The following is an 18,510-nucleotide window of genomic DNA, read 5'->3' as shown; positions in this document are numbered from 1 at the left end:
TTATTCATGTATATGCATTTTCTAATCCTTCATTCCAGCATACTATTGGCCTAATATCAGGTCACACAGTCTCTTAGCTATCAAGAAATCATTCTTTCAAGATTTAAGCCTCTTTTCTTTTGAGAAGTTATTTTAAGATTTTAGCTTATTTGACCCCTGTAACCTTGAATGAACTGTAGGTCAAGGTAATTTATTTCAACAAAATTGGTAGCTCTTCACCCAAGCATGCTACAGGCCCAATATCATCTCCCTGGGCCTGTTGGTTATTTAGAAGACGTCTTGAAGTATTTCAGCTTCTTTGACCCCTGTGACCATGAATGTAGGTCAAGGTCATTCATTTAAACAATCTTGGTAGCCCATCATTCCAGCAAGCTACAGGCCCAATATCAACTCTAGGGGCCTTGTGGATATTGAGAAGATGTTGTTAAAAAATTATAGCCTGTTCCACCCCTGTGACCTTGAATGTAGGTCAAGGTCATTCATTTGAACAAACTTGGTAGCCCTTCACCCCTGTGACCTTGAATGAAAGTCAAGGTCATTCATTTGAACAAACTTGGTAGCCCTTCACTCCAGTATGCCACAGGACCAATATCAGGTGCCTCTGTGCCTCATGCTTATTGAGAAGAAGTTTTTTGAAGGAAAATGTTGACACTGGAGGTCCGGACAACCGACGTTGCACCACGGCATAAGCTCAATTGCCCTTTGGGCAGATAAGGTAAAAAAAATCAACCATCCATATCTACTAGCATACATGTTTAACACTGAAGAATATTTCATTCTAGTAGCTCTTGGTCGAAACAAGGAAACTGAAGACATTGTCATGCACATCTGACTACTTACACAAGCAAATATCTTCATGTCAATTCAGGTCAATTTCATATGAAAATTTTAAGGTCAAATTGTAGGTTGTAGAATTGTAGTCCGGCAGATTATAGACAGATGGACACTTGTAGGTTGTAGAATTGTAGTCAGACAGATTATAGACAGATGGACACTTGTAGGTTGTAGAATTGTAGTCAGACAGATGGACACTTGTAGGTTGTAGAACTGTAGTCAGACAGTTTATAGATAGATGGACACTTGTAGGTTGTAGAATTGTAGTCAGACAAATTATAGACAGATGGACACTTGTAGGTTATAGAAGTGTAGTCAGACAGTTTATAGACAGATGGACACTTGTAGGTTGTAGAACTGTAGTCAGACAAATTATAGACAGATGGACACTTGTAGGTTGTAGAATTGTAGTCAGACAGTTTATAGACAAATGGACACTTGTAGGTTATAGAACTTGCAGTCAGGCAGATTATAGACAGATGGACACTTGTAGGTTGTAGAATTGTAGTCAGACAGATTATAGACAGATGGACACTTGTAGGTTGTAGAATTGTAGTCAGACAGTTTATAGACAGATGGACACTTGTAGGTTATAGAACTGTAGTCAGACAGTTTATAGACAGATGGACACTTGTAGGTTATAGAACTGTAGTCAGACAGATTATAGACAGATGGACACTTGTAGGTTGTAGAATTGTAGTCAGACAGATTATAGACAGATGGACACTTGTAGGTTGTAGGATTGTAGTCAGACAGTTTATAGACAGATGGACACTTGTAGGTTGTAGAATTGTAGTCAGAGTTTATAGACAGATGGACACTTGTAGGTTATAGAACTGTAGTCAGACAGATTATAGACAGATGGACACTTGTAGGTTATAGAACTGTAGTCAGACAAATTATAGACAGATGGACACGTGTAGGTTATAGAACTGTAGTCAGACAGTTTATAGACAGATGGACACTTGTAGGTTGTAGAACTGTAGTCAGACAGATTATAGACAGATGGACACTTGTAGGTTATAGAACTGTAGTCAGACAGTTTATAGACAGATGGACACTTGTAGGTTATAGAACTGTAGTCATACAGATTATAGACAGATGGACACTTGTAGGTTGTAATCATGCACACAGCATTTTATGTACACCTGTACTTTCTCAATCTACTTATTAACTCACAAGAAGTCAAAATAATGTAAATCATTGATGTCTTTGTTCCGTGCAGGGGACACAAAAAAGGATTTACTGCAGATAATCAGGTTCTTCTATTTTAGAGTTATTATAGAATTCCATTGGTTAATACATTGGTTACCCAAACACATTTTAAGTCAGTTGAAAGCAAGTAATTACCTGGTAAAATGAACCCAGTTTGTACCTAAATAGAGACTTAATCAACAAAATGTTTTTTTCAATCAAATAACAGATGATTTGCACTCAGAATTCTTTTAAATTAATTTAAGAAATGATCGTTATTGGAGACCACTTCTTGTCCACATGACCTTAGAAAATTAAATTCTGTCTCTCTACAAAATCTAATGGTTAACCATTTACCCAGAGTGAGTGTACTTACTCATTTCATAAAGGTTGCCTTCGTTACATATGAAAGCCACGAAATGTGTATTGACATGGTCCTCTGCAGAAGGAGGCTGAAAGAAACAAAAAAGAAAAAGAATTAGTATTATATCAAAAACATCAATTGAAAAAAAAAAAATTTATCAAGGTTTAAAGGGACATCACGGTAAAAACATTGTTATTTTCATTGAATGTACATGTTTTGTTCATATCCAGTTACAGGGTTCATACGGATTATGTCAAACCAAATTCAAGGCCATTTCAAGGCTTTTTCAATGTCTTAATTAAATATCCAAGGCCCATTTTACCCGTCATCTAAGTCATCTTGAGAGGGAACAAGAGAACAAAAAGGCAACTTATAACTGTCCACTTGATCAAAATACAACTTGACATGGTAATTATTAACATTTGTAGTGGAAGCGGCAAAGACAAAGTTGAATCCAAATGATCAGTGGCCAGGGTTTCACTTATCCTAATGAAACCTTAATATTCAATGGATTTTTCAAGGCTGTAAACCAATTTTCAAGGCTTTTCAAGACCCAGAATGAAATTCAAGGCTTTTCAATGCCCAAGGTGAAATTCAAGGCTTTCTCAAGGCCTGTGCTAACCCCGAGTTATGTTTCTGTGCTATCCCAATATTCACAGTCGATCTCTATGTCCAGCTTGACCACTCGATTTAGTTGGGAATCCCCCTCTAATTTAGTGCGGAAATTATTTTTAAATCATCACGTGACTGTTTTGAAATCGAGGCATTTACATTTGTAAAGACAAACACACGATAGTTTACAAGTCGAAATATTCCATCTGGGTTAGTTGGATAACAATATTATACAGTGGTTTAAATGTTAAATAATAACACGTTCTGTACATATTCCGACGCAAATATTTATGTGTAAATAAGTGTGAACACTACATATAGTATAGTGACAGTAGCGATGTACTGGTACAGATTGTATAAATATTACGAGCAGTGTCCGTATTACTGCTGTTTTCATGATTGAACTGTTCCAATCTATTGTACTGCTTCCCCAGTGTAATTCTAGGATTGTGTTTGACCCATTTGGCCATTATTTTCTTTATTGCAGAAGCTGTTATTGTTTTCAACCGCAATCGATTCACGTTGAAAGCCATTTTTGTTTTCAGGTGTTTTAGTTTGTTGTGCACATGCGTTTTATCGTGTATGTGACAAAATTTACATATCCTGACTATTGATCAACGAATTGTGATAACCTTTTTATAATTAATAATCAATGTTTTTTATGTACATATATTATCAATTTCGAATGGTTATTGTTCATAAGGTTATTTTTTTAAAGATATATCCAATACTCGTCATATGAAAAAAATTCAAAATAGAAATTTGTTTAACCGTGATGTCCCTATAACTTTATCATCCCAAAATTCTGAGAATTAAGGTCACAGGAAGGTCACAGGAAGGTCACAAGATTGGAATGTAACACTGGATCTATTAATGTCACAAGATTGGAATGTAACAATGGATCTATCGAGGTCACAGGATTGGAATGAAACAATGGATCTATCAAGGTCACAGGATTGGAATAAAACAATGGATCTATCAAGGTCACAGGATTGGAATAAAACAATGGATCTATCGAGGTCACAGGATTGGAATAAAACAATGGATCTATCAAGGTCACAGGATCGGAATGAAAGACTTGATCTATCGAGGTCACAGGATTGGAATGTAACAATGGATCTATCGAGGTCACAGGATTGGAATAAAACAATGGATCTATCAAGGTCACAGGATCGGAATGAAAGATTTGATCTATCGAGGTCACAGGATTGGAATGAAACAATGGATCTATCAAGGTCACAGGATTGGAATAAAACAATGGATCTATCAAGGTCACAGGATTGGAATGTAACAATGGATCTATCAAGGTCACAGGATTGGAATGTAACAATGGATCTATCGAGGTCACAGGATTGGAATAAAACAATGGATCTATCAAGGTCACAGGACTGGAATAAAACAATGGATCTATCGAGGTCACAGGATTGGAATGTAACAATGGATCTATCGAGGTCACAGGATTGGAATAAAACAATGGATCTATCGAGGTCACAGGATTGGAATAAACAATGGATCTATCAAGGTTCACAAGGATTGGAATAAAACAATGGAGTTATCGAGGTCACAGGATTGGAATAAAACAATGGGATCTATCAAGGTCACAGGATTGGAATAAAACAATGGATCTATCAAGGTCACAGAGGATTGGAATAAAACAATGGATCTATCGAGGTCACAGGATTGGAATGAAAGACTTGATCTATCGAGGTCACAGGATTGGAATAAAACAATGGATCTATCAAGGTCACAGGATTGGAATGTAACAATGAATCTATCGAGGTCACAGGATTGGAATGTAACAATGGATCTATCGAGGTCACAGGATTGGAATAAAACAATGGATCTATCAAGGTCACAGGATTGGAATAAAACAATGGATCTATCGAGGTCACAGGATTGGAATAAAACAATGGATCTATCGAGGTCACAGGATTGGAATAAAACAATGGATCTATCGAGGTCACAGGATTGGAATGAAACAATGGATCTATCGAGGTCACAGGATTGGAATAAAACAATGGATCTATCGAGGTCACAGGATTGGACATACTAAATCTAACAAGGAAAGAATGTGGGTCAGATCTAGCCAAACATATATCCATCCTACAGGATCTTAAAAATATCCATAAAGGAGGTTTGGTGCATAGGAGGGGAAAATCGGCCCACAGCGATTTTTTTTCCCCCGGAAACATATTTTTGTCTTGCCGTATGCGCACACATACCAACCGTTCTTTGACCAGCAGGACAAGTACAATAATAACCAGAAATGGGTTTCTCTTTATCTAGACTAGAATATTGAATCCAAAGATTATATTTGCTTATTGCAGTATGTACATGTATGTAACACAATGTATATGTTATTGTTATAGAATAATCCAACAAAAATAACAATGCAATCAGACTTTACTGCTTGTGTCAGACAGGGTGCTCCTTTTTAACCCTTGGTTTTTTAATACAATTAACTTCATGACCTTTCTTTGTATGCAAAAATCTTTTGTTATCCAGTAATTTTTGATGATTTTTTTGGTTGTGTATTAAGACTAATATGCAAACATATTTTTTAAAAGCAAAATTTGATAGTACTCCAACGATTATTACATTTTATCTATTTTTTAAAAGCAAAATTTGATAGTACTCCAACGCTTATTACATTTTATCTACTTAACAAATAAAAGAAAATTTCAAGAAGGTAAATTTTTTACTGATAATTTTGTTAAAAAAGCTGTAATTACACTTTCTATTATACAAATTCATACTAAACACACATGTTTTTATAAAATATAACATCACATGAGACTATCAATGCAATATGAAATTTATCAAGTACTTTTGTACGAAAAATATATTGAATTTAAAAGGGAGGGTACACATTTTTTACAGAAATCATGTTAGGTGGCGCTGCGTATACAGCATTTGCCAATTTTCGTTTTAGTGTCTAAAATGACATGTATTTGGTAAAAGTCTATCATAATATCATGCATAAAATAAGATTCGGCCGTGGGCCGCCATGCACCACCTCCTTTGCATCACAAAAGTTTCAGGTTTTGGTATAATTTCAAACAACAACATAAAGAAAGAAACAGCACACAATTTAAGCAACTTATATTCATCATTAGGCAATAAAGCCTTTGTAAATATTCATATATAAGAAACAGGAAAATACATAAAGTAGACAATGGTGTATTGTCTGAAAAGTATTCCAATTAGGAAACAGTGAAGAAATCTTGAATGCAGTTGGCCACAAAACACAGTGCAGTTTGATTTTTCTATTAACAGGAGGTGTAATCTTGACATTTCTAATCATGATATCAATAATAATATCCCATGTAAGCACTTAATAATTAAAACTTTCTTGGAAGAAGTACTAGATAAAGTCAGAGTGTAACACAAGATATTTTAAAGAAACCAAATAACAGTTGACCACCTGGAATTGTAAACTTGATTTCTGTACCTTAATAAAACTAGAACTGTCAATCTAAGGATAAATGATACCCAGCCACAGATGTTGTTTATACATTAGCTGTTTTAGTTTCAGTCCAAATGAATTCAATATGTTATGAATTTCTCTATGTTGTTTTCGGAATGGTTCCAAAATGCACTATGCATAACTATTGTCAAAATCCAAGTTGGCTGTCTGTCGGCCATGTTGTTTTCTGATTGGTCTCAAAATGCAATATGCATAATAAGGCACCAAGGTGAACTGATATATGAGATTTGAGAAAGATCCCTTCAGTACTTTCTGACTTCTGAGAAATAGCGATAACAAACTTCAATTGTCAAAATCCAAGATGGCTGAATGTCGGCCATGTTCTTTTCCGATTAGTCTCAAAATGCAATATGAATAACATAACTAGGCACCAAGGTGAACCTACATATGAAATTTGAGAAAGATCCCTTCAGGACTTTCTGAGAAATAGAATTGTTTACGGACAGAGGGACGGAGGGATGGAGGACGAACCACGGACCACGGACCACGGACCACGGACACACGGCGATTTGAATAGCCCACCATCTGATGATGGTGGGCTTAAAAAGTCACATGAACATCTATATATATATATGGTATTTTATTTTTGTGTGAAATTTCATTGAAATTGGTTCACATGATAAGGACGAGTACTCAACATCTGCGGATGGCATATATACAGGCAGATATAGTGATCCCAGTATACCCCCCAATTTCATTGCAGGGGTACCGGTATATAAGACCCAAAACTTCATTTGGGGGCTTAATTACAAGTACTCATTGTAATGGGGAACTCATGGGTGAAAGCGTCCTGGTTCCTGAAATACTGAAATAGCTGGTTTTTATCAATATTTTCACATAGGCATATATTGGGGAAAATATTTCCAAAATACTGAATTCAGTATTAATATTAAACACTTTCATCCATGGGAACCATTACAGAAGTCCCTCAAACACCCTCATATATACCAATTTTCATCTATCAATGTCTAAATTTCAACCAATCAGAAACCATCGTGTAGTTGCTGTGGCTATGAAATTGAATTCTCAGCCCCGCTAATTCCCCTAAATACAAAATTTCATGAAAATCAAGACAATATTGCAATTTCAACCAATCAAGAGTCCAGGAAATTGGGGGCCATTTTCTTAAATTGTGTAAGTGAGGTTATGAAAATGATGACTGTCCCATACTGTACATAAACACCAAATTTCAACAAAATCAGACAATACTGAAATTTCGACCAATCAGAGGCCAGGAAATGACAAGTCATTTAGTTTTTTTCCCAAAAATAAAGAATTTTTTTTTTTTTTTTTATTGCTTTGCGTTGTCTCTACGTGACCTTGGTATTCATAATATAAACAACATAAACAATCAGGTTTGGGTGAAGAACCGAGGTTTATTACTTCAGCATATGTAATGCTACGTAACATTACGTAAGAGGCTTCATATTAACAACACTGATTATAATGCATAATTGCATGAAGCTATATATAAAATGTTATTAATGACCGAAGCTATGCAATTAGAGTTAACAATGACAGGTAGTAATAAACCACTAGTTTTTGACTTAATACTCACTTGTTGTTAGCTATTCATGCACAGATTCTCCGATAACAGCAGAAAACGCTTAAATTATGCTGATCAGTCCTTTCAAAATGACGCTGTCAAGCTGACGTGGAGTAACGTCACAAAGAAATTACGTCATTACTGATTCCCGCACTTTTTGACTATTAATTTTTCGATGTTTTTAATTTTGTTTTTAAGTTTATGAAATGCAATAAAAAGAAAACTGAATGGTTTCCCGTTAAATATAACATATATTTCACTCGCATGACAGAATATTCAGATATTTTTCATTTGTGCAAATGCTTTGCACTCGTAAAAATATCGATATTCTGTCATACTCGTGAAATATATGTTATATTACACAGGAAACCATTCAATATCCTCTATGTATTAATTGTTTATAATCGACACGAACTAGGACATAGTTGTTCAGATCCCCAGCCAAGGAAGCCCTGGAGTCACGAGCATAGACATGGTATCTTAACAAGATTATTTATAGGATGTTTGCAGGTATAATAGTCAATATGAGTGATTTTAATGGTTTGTAGAGATATGTTCCATAAATGCTATAATTAGTGATTTTAACTACTTAAGTGATAACCAAAGAAATATCCAATCTGGCAACTCTTCCATAGCAGAAGACTCTATTAAACCACTGGATTGATGCGGTTATATACATAGTTTGTGGCATCCTCTTGAACACTTATTAAGATAAATACTATAAAAGTGGATATTTTCACGCATTGAAATTTTCGCTTAGTCATAAATACAGTATACAGCATATTTTAGCGTTGATTCAGTTTTTTGTGTTGAAAAAAACACCACGCACGAGACAGCTGATTGTAACTTTAGGCCCCAACAATGTATAGCGATGTATGTATACGATATCCATACTCATGTTGTATGGCAAACTAATTAAGAAATCATGCATGTATTGTCAAATACAGTGTTAACTTAGTATTTTGCTTATTTAATTGCGACTGAATATCACTTAATTATTGTCAATTATGGTATTACCTGTAAACCTCCTCACTCACGCCAAGTAGACAGGCCACGCGAGGTGCCACCCATGGTAAAGTTGAAGGGATCGGCCACCCAGCCATACTGAGTGACGTGATAAGCATTCATGTCCAGTCAAAAACAGTCTCAATTAGCAATGGTTACTTTTGCAGGTATCAAGTAAGTTTGGTAGATTATTAAATAAGACTGGACAATTTAAAAGCAGACATATTGATGTTCTGACCTAATTCTCCAACAAATATACCTATTTCTACAGTAGCCCTTTCGCAAATGCAACAGCTTATGTATACTATTTATTTATTTTCAATATATTAAATGGGTCATTCATTGCAATAATGTATGTTACCATACAAAGATTTTACATTTCTATTACAAGTAAGTTTATCTTTTGTGTAACAAATGAAACCTGTGCTGTTTTGGGGCTATAGCTACAAAATGGCCAAGCAGCTCAGGGATTAATCTGTATAGTAACATTAACGTAGTAATGATCACAATTATTGGGAAATGAAGAAGAATTAATGATAAATAAATATTGAATTGGATAAAATACTATCATTTTACACATTACTTAAATTATTATAGCCATGCATGTTTCTTGACCGACCTTGACAATGTTACACATCACAGACGATATGACGCTTGAATGCCGACATATGGTATACCACTATAGGAACTTAATTGCGTCTTGGATTGTATAGTGTTTAGTTTATTGGTGGAAATATTCGTGTGTCAATATTTTCACATGTTATTATGTTCGTGTGTGGATAATTCCGCGGATATTTAATGTTTGCGAAATAAGCGAAAATTTTCACGCCGCGAAAATTTCCACTTTTACAGTACCCCTGAAAGGCTGAAATCAGTTGCTTGATCTTGTGCGGCAGTCACTGACCAACTGGCCTTATAAACTTACGATCTTACCGTAAAAACTGCTTTATTTCATCGTCTGCAATATAAAAATGTTCCTGTCGAAATATTTATTTCATTGATTTAAAAGTAGTGACCAGCACACTGACAGTAGAATTGTTTCCACTACATACAAAATGGCGGCCAGTGTTACGTAGACTACTGTATTCAGCTTACCAGTCAATCTTGTTATAATTAACTGGGCCTAATTAGCTTTGTATATATATTGTGTGCAGATAAAACAAATGATAACTTACAGATTCCTATCCAGGTGTTATGCTGTAGAATTCAGCTACTGTAGAGTTTAACATTAAAAAAGATTTTCTTTTTCCTTTCTTATTTTTAGATGAACCTCTAAAACGTACCTGCACACTGTACACGAGTGTGCACGATACAGATATCTCCATCTCTCCCTTCTTCAGCTTAGTAAACCTGGACTGTGATTAATTGGCATATATGCAGTGAAAAAAGGCTCAGCTGATTAATAAGCGTGGGAATCGGTAACTGAAGTACGACGTCGCCAACTTGTGACGTTACCGAAACGTCAACTAGACAGCGCTGTTTTGAAAGGACTGATCAATGCAATTTTAGCATTTTCTCCTGTTACTGGGTGATAACTGCACAAAAAGCTAAGTACATTTTGTCAAAAACTAAACTGAATATTGCAGAAATGGGTGCATATTTAACTTCTCCACGAGGTAAGCTAACAACAAATGGCTAGAGCGTACAGTTCTTAGAGAACATTTGACCACATCACTTCTAAATCTGTGTCAATACATACTTTGCTTTGACAACCATAGTTAATCTAAGACGGAAATTCTGGATTGTGAATAAATCAATTAATTAAAAACGTATCAAGTCATCAAACAAAAATGTTGAGTTGTTTGTTTTAATTTTTGTTAACAACACTGATGTCTTTACGTGGATTCAATGGAACTATATTATCTTAGCAACCACGGCTGCCGTAGTTACCAACGTCGCAATACACCCTGAATTTTCTTTTCTTCGTACTGTATTTAAACGTTTTGTTTGATGGAAGTATAAGGATTGTGCCTCATTTTGATTGCATACACAGTAGTATGCATACTACTGTATACACAGTCAAAATGAGGTACAATCCTCAAATATTTAAGGTAGTTATGATAACTAAACAATAAAACTGTTAATATTTAATGGGTTTTTTAAAGTCTGTTAATAAATGTATCTTCACCTGTCAAATATAAATATCTATAACCAGTTATTATGTTATATGTTTACATGGAGGATACACTAAAATATCAAATATATACATGACATGGCTTCATTTAGCTAGATTGAAACACAAAATGTTGTAATAGTTAAGCAACAACTCTGCCTTATTCAAATACATGTAATGTAGTGTCCTTGAAGTATTTTTTCATTTTTTTTTTTTCAATTTTTTTTTCTAAATGTCATCCCTCTACTCCTTTATTATACCTAGGTTACCTTTTTTCTTTCTCTAGCTTCGAGATCATATTAAAAAAAAAAAAAAATCAGTGATTTGGTGACAAAGGCAACTGTACTGTACCTAAATCTACATTTTGGGAAGTGTCAGAGTACCTTTCATGTACCATTAACCTATATAAGCTAAAACTGTAGGCTTCCCCTGGGAGGCCTCTCTACCAGGAAGAACGAAAACAACACAGCATTGTAACTCTGTGTAAAAATCAATACTTTTACTGTTAAATCTTACATAACCAAGTAAGTTTGTACCATACAAATATCATTCATGTTCTAATTACGAAATATATCTTTTAACTGCAAGATATCATTCTCATTATTGTCAATATAACAGGTCAGAAAGGACTCATGGACTGTATTGTCTGTATAGATGACAATTAACTTAAGAAACCAAATAAAATATAGTCTAATTCAACCAGCAGTTTAGTTAGATCTACAGAGGAAAGTCAAATTCAACCAGGAGTTTAGTTAGATCTACAGAGGATAGTCAAATTCAACCAGCAGTTTAGTTAGATCTACAGAGGATAGTCAAATTCAACCAGCAGTTTAGTTAGATCTACAGAGGATAGTCAAATTCAACCAGCAGTCAAGTTAGATCTACAGAAGATAGTCAAATTCAACCAGCAGTCTAGTTAGATCTACAGAGGACTAGTCAAATTCAACCAGCAGTTTAGTTAGATCTACAAAGGATAGTCAAATTCAACCAGCAGTTTAGTTAGATTTACAGAGGAAAGTCAAATTCAACCAGCAGTCTAGTTAGATCTACAGAGGATAGTCAAATTCAATCAGCAGTCTAGTAAGATCTACAGAGGAAAGTCAAATTCAACCAGCAGTTTAGTTAGATCTACAGAGGATAGTCAAATTCAACCAGCAGTTTAGTTAGATCTACAGAGGATAGTCAAATTCAACCAACAGTCTAGTTAGATCTACAGAGGAAAGTCAAATTCAACCAGCAGTCTAGTTAGATCTACAGAGGATAGTCAAATTCAACCAACAGTTTAGTTAGATCTACAGAGGAAAGTCAAATTCAACCAGCAGTCTAGTTAGATCTACAGAGGAAAGTCAAATTCAACCAGCAGTCTAGTTAGATCTACAGAGGATAGTCAAATTCAACCAACAGTTTAGTTAGATCTACAGAGGAAAGTCAAATTCAACCAGCAGTTTAGTTAGATCTACAGAGGATAGTCAAATTCAACCAGCAGTCAAGTTAGATCTACAGAGGATAGTCAAATTCAACCAGCAGTCTAGTTAGATCTACAGAGGATAGTCAAATTCAATCAGCAGTCTAGTTAGATCTACAGAGGATAGTCAAATTCAACCAGCAGTCAAGTTAGATCTACAGAGGATAGTCAAATTCAACCAGCAGTCTAGTTAGATCTACAGAGGATAGTCAAATTCAACCAGCAATCTAGTTAGATCTACAGAGGATAGTCAAATTCAACCAGCAGTCTATAGTTAGGTCTAGATCTACAGAGGATAGTCAAATTCAACCAGCAATCTAGTTAGACCTACAGAAGATAGTCAAATTCAACCAGCAGTCTAGTTAGATCTACAGAGGATGGTCAAATTCAATCAGCAGTCTAGTTAGATCTACAGAGGAAAGTCAAATTCAAACAGCAGTCTAGTTTAAGATCTACAGAGGATAGTCAAATTCAACCAGCAGTCTAGTTAGATCTACAGAGGATAGTCAAATTCAACCTTCATCAAGTTAGATCTACTTTTCAAGAGATAGTGAAAACAAACTTTAACCATCAAAGTTCAAGATGGCTGAAAGTCAGCAATTTTGTTTCCCTGATTACACTTAAAATTGAATTGGCACTAGTTTGAGAAATATCATCCAATACTTTATAAAGAGTGATAACAAACTGTTGGTCTTTTTTTTCAAGATCAGAATTAGAATTGAATGAGCAAAACTAGGGACCAATAAAAAACCTACATCTGAATTATAAAAAGAAAAACCTCCAGTACTTTTTCAAAAAAAAGCAATAACAATTTGTCAAAATATACGGTGGCTGCCTGACCAATGAGTGATACTGTCAGTGACACTTGGGTTAACATGAGATTTACTGATGTCTTGGTAGAAGGCATCAGATTTCTTGAAGAAATTGTAAACAAAAACACAGTCTACAAAACTAGACATGACATGAAAATCTTTTGTGAGATAATGTTTCAAAAATAATGACTGTTAATTATACAAGAAATAAAAGTGTCATAATGAGCTGCTATCATATTGGCCTACCCTTGTCCATCGTTGGCCTTGGTCTAATAACGGTAGGGTTATTACAATGTATATATATGATATCAACTGATTAGTGTTCCTAAAACTTTTTTTTTCTCCTTATCCTTGAGGTCGAAAATCAAAATGTAATTCCAAGTGACCTACTTCAAGTAAACTCTGTCACCACAATGTAAAACATTTTGATGATCCTCAGTAAAATATAGTACTGCAGAACAGGGACAAGGTTTCCAGGTTTTATGATCTGAGAAACCAGGTGACCCTGTGAAAGTCGTGGTGATTGGCCTGGAGTCACTTTTGATCCATTGCTATCTTCCCCATCTTCTTGGACATTTTGATTTGATACCTGCACAATATTGACCTTCCTCAATTCATCCTAGAGCTGAATTCTTTCCATCTAGATATTAAAACTTTAATTATTAAATACTTGGTGCAAAATCTTCTTTCAATCAATCTTCTTTCAAAACAATGCTGTCATCCATTTTGCCCTTCGATACATGTAACTCGAAGCATCTAGGTGTTTTATCTGTTCTGTCAGCAAAATTTAAGAACAAACTAAGGGAAATCCATGGTCAGTCAATCAAATTCAGAAAATGCATATTTCTTATTTATTTCTCACTCTATTTGTGAAAAAGAAGAGGGGATGGTATGAAAAGACATTCGAGCCATTCAGACAATTTTCTTGAAGTTTTGACTGATGAAAATACAAAAACTTGCTGGAGAAGTGCAAAAAAAAATTGCATAAACAGTCATCTCCCTTATGACGTAGCAAATGAAGTAACATGACTAATATTCAGGTAGGTTGTCTGAACCAGGAATTCAGGATTGCAAAAATATCACCAAGTATTCAAAGTGAAAAAAATCTGGACCAGGAATTCAGGATTGCAAAAATATTACTGCGTATGCTAGATGCTGGAAATCATCAAATTAGCTATCCAAATTATTTTATTATTTTCATTGTTAAATTACAAATACTGTACTATACTTTTCTATCCTAAGTATTTAGAAAAAAAATTCATAAAGTTAAAAAAAAAAAGAAATAGAATAAAAAAAAATCTTTTGTAATGAGGTCATTCTCACATAAGGAGCTTAATTAAAGTAAATAGTGAATTTATTTATTTATTTAATTTTCCCTTTAGTGCATGGCTTCTTAATACAGATTTGACTACATTATGTTGCCTTTTATATCTTTTGATGGTTGATGAATTCATTCTCATACTTATAGCTGTAGTATTTTATAAATTTGATATATGTGGCAGAATAATTATGAACTTTCCTTTTTGGGCATTTTCTTTGAACCTGGATTATGAGACTTCCTGTCATATGTAACCTTTTTATTTGCTCCCTTGGAAGGTCACATATGACATGTTTGATTGTTTAGGTTTCTATCACCATACAACTGCTGACTGTTATCACAATTTACACACTTAACACTATATATAATGATTCTGTCAAAATCAAGAAAGTATGTGTTGAAAATTTCACGATTATTCTATATTTAACCCCTCGTAACAAAGCTGTTAATTTTTTCTAGAGTTAGTAAAGGCGCAGTCACAATTCCACAGATTTTACTTAATATCATAATATTATTCACAGATTATAAAGCTGTGTAGACAGCTGATCACTTTTTTTACTGAGTACTTTGTCACGCTAATGTTATCATATTATCACCAAATACATCATTGTCATCATTGGCATTTTTATTACCAGTTATTTCAAGTGTTACTGTAAACATTGTATTTATCAGGGCTGCCAACCTCTGGAGATGCCTTAGTGGCCGGAAGACCTTTCATCATAGGATTGCTCAAATTGGGAGATTCGAGCATGACAACCTTTTTATCAATGGTTTCTGTCCAGGGATTTTCATTATATACCATACATACCCCAAACTGTTTAATCAGTTCAACCCAAACAAGCAAATTGGAATTTATATCCCATGCTTTCCTGATATATTACACCATTGCAAGACTTTTCTTCTCATCTGCAAATATTAGAATGAATGTGGCTGCATGAGCCCTTTATAATTTAAATCCTGTTCCTAAGTTTGAAGAGTTTCCAAAAATATTTGGAAGAGTTATTCAACAAGAAATGATAATTTTTTTCATAAATCAAGGGCAGATAACTCTGTTACTCAGTTTGATGATAATCGGATAATATTTGAGGGAGCTTTTGCATGGAAACAGCAGAATTTTTTTTTTTTCATTAATCAAGGGGCCATAACTCTGCCAAATAACTGGAAATCGATACTTGGACAAACCCTAAGGCATTAAGCCTGAAATTATTATCAATTTTGAAGAAAATCTGTTAACAGCTTTTCCACATATTTCACAGAAACGGCAGAAAACAACGGCTTTTAGTTAATGAAGGGGCCATAATTCTCTCTCAAATAGTCTAGCAAAAGTGGCAATCAAACTTTGCCTTGCCCTTCAGGAACGTTTACATTGTTACCAAGTTTGAAGAAATTATGTGAACAACTCTTCCAGGTATTGGGACCTCAGCAGGCTAGAGAACCTATTTCTGGCTTCGTTGTACAGGTTAGTGTCGCAGCATGCTGCCAAAGGGACTCACCTTTAACATCTACCCTAACAACATTCACAACCAGACCTTCCTTACCACCTGGCAAGAATTCCCGAATCAAACTCCTACTACTTGTAACGTCTGTATTTTTATGAACAAAAGCAAATGCTTTGTTAGTACATACACTGACCTTAAATACACATTTAAACTCAAGAGGTAGCTGGAACACCAAGAACCTTCTCTACCATGTCTACCTCATCACATGCTCTAAATGCAACCAACAATACGTGTACTTACGAGAAACCAAACATGGATTTTGCTTCCACATCACTTAACTACCAACAGGATAACAAAAACATAGGGATAGCCTAGTAGCACTATACACTTCAACGTTGAATCACACTCATTATGGGATGTCAAATATCAAATCATTCACATCTTTGGCACCCTCATCCTCAGAATCTACCTCCCACAGAAGATTAGGATACTAACTGGACACACCAATTACACACACTGACACCATTGGAGATCAAATTAATATCCAAGGGTGATGCTGCCTTCCAAGTTATCTTTTTTATTATTTTTAGTACAGTTTTGAACAGATCTCTTATTGATTAGTTTATTTCTTCAGTCATAACATGTTATTTTATGGGTAAATGGAAAAAATTACTAATATTACCAAATTATTGTGATGTATTATATTTATGGAATTCTTAAGTAAAACAATATTTTATACATTGAAAGTATGCCTTTGTTAGGGAAAGAATCAATGTGGGACCCAAGGTGGCTCTGAAGGACAATCCTGGATGGAGGGGGTGTGGATGTCGGAGGAGCGGGAAGATGCCACACTATGACAGACTCAGGTTACAGGTATTCAGACAGAGATATCCTGTCTAATAATGCATACAAACTGGGTACTGGAACAATGGCACGCCATGGTCTGGAAAAAAGGCATACTATGGGGGAGCTATCAGAGAGAAAGGAAGGAATTATGATCACCTTGTATTTTCTAAAGCGTCAAGATTACAACTTGAAAACCAGTCAGAATTGTACAGAGCACAGCTAAATTTAAGAATACCTTAATGAAATGAGACTACAGGTATTCTGAACTAGCTCAGGACATTAAAAAGTTAGTTCCTATGGCATATTCTTCAGCAACAGTTACCCTTCTCCAACAACTCTGGACTGGACTGCTTCATAGTGTCTCTAAATTAATAAATAGAGATGGAATATAATGGACATTGATGGAGAGCTAAAATTATTGGGGATGCAGTGAGAAATGCTAGTGAGTAAGAAGCCTTCCAAACAAGATGAAGGGAGAAAGGCAATGTCAGTTTCAGCATCTATTCCGAGAAAGAAGAGATAGTTGATGAAGAAGATTGCCATGTATCTTCACATCAGAACAGACTATCCAGAGCAGAATTTGTTTGGTATTCAACGGCAAAGGGTAGTTACCTTGACTAAGGCATGTCCAGAAATCTTGAGCTCTCAGTAACAACCTAGAAGAGCCATGTTATCCACACTGAAGGAAATTGTAGTAGCCTGGAATTATCAACTTGTTTAAGGAAACTCTGTGCATAAGAGTTCATTTAATGACCTTGACCTTCAATTGATCATGTTATGGTACACCTAAATTGAACTTGAGCAGGCAAGGTGCATGCTTTTCTAAGGCTTATAGTGACTTGAAATTGGTGAAACAAGAGATTCCAGAAGGATGTTGGTGCCCACCATTGTATTGTTATATTAGTTCTATGTACATTATCTATGTTTTATCTTATCTGTACTCTTCTTGTCTTTCCTCTCAGTTTATGCTATTGACATATATTACTGAACTTTTTTTTCAATTCAAAAATAAAACATTTATGAATATATAGGGACAGATAAAACCTAGAAATGACAACTTGAGAAAGACTTTTTGTACGAAAGATGGACTGAGCAGCGACATACAATGGTGCGCTTATAAAAATCACCACCATCAGATTAAGATGATCATTACACATTGCTTATTTCTTAAAGCTGACAGTGCATTGGTTAAAAAGCATCCAATTGAGTTTAAAAAAAAATACATGTACAGATTTCCAAAAATCGTTCCCGAGACATTCCCCAGTTATGGTAGTATCGTATCTAAGAACGGGCAGACATTTTTCTTTTTTGTTATGCGTGGATACAACCAAGCTGCTGCTATAAAAAGAAGGTGCTTCGTCATACTCACATTCACTCTAACCTCAGGTGTTCACAGTGACACACCTGTATCTTCTACACTATATCTGTACACCACGTGACCTACAACTGTATTTGCGAACGACACCAAACAGAAG

General features: G+C 35.0%; 1 protein-coding gene across 1 annotated transcript in view; it reads right to left on the bottom strand.

The window, feature by feature from the left end:
- LOC117329012 (ubiquitin carboxyl-terminal hydrolase-like) overlaps positions 1–18,510 on the bottom strand; it is a 78,179-nt gene that overhangs the window by 35,813 nt on the left and 23,856 nt on the right. Inside the window, exon 7 of the mRNA XM_033886692.1 lies at positions 2,405–2,480. Within this exon, the coding sequence (XP_033742583.1) occupies positions 2,405–2,480 (76 nt within the window). The remainder of the gene's footprint in view (positions 1–2,404; positions 2,481–18,510) is intronic.

This window comes from Pecten maximus, chromosome 6, assembly GCF_902652985.1.
Source record: "Pecten maximus chromosome 6, xPecMax1.1, whole genome shotgun sequence".
NCBI lineage: Eukaryota > Metazoa > Mollusca > Bivalvia > Pectinida > Pectinidae > Pecten > Pecten maximus.
The sequence above is the reverse complement of the archived record's forward strand: the minus strand, read 5'-3'. Positions and strand labels throughout refer to the sequence as shown.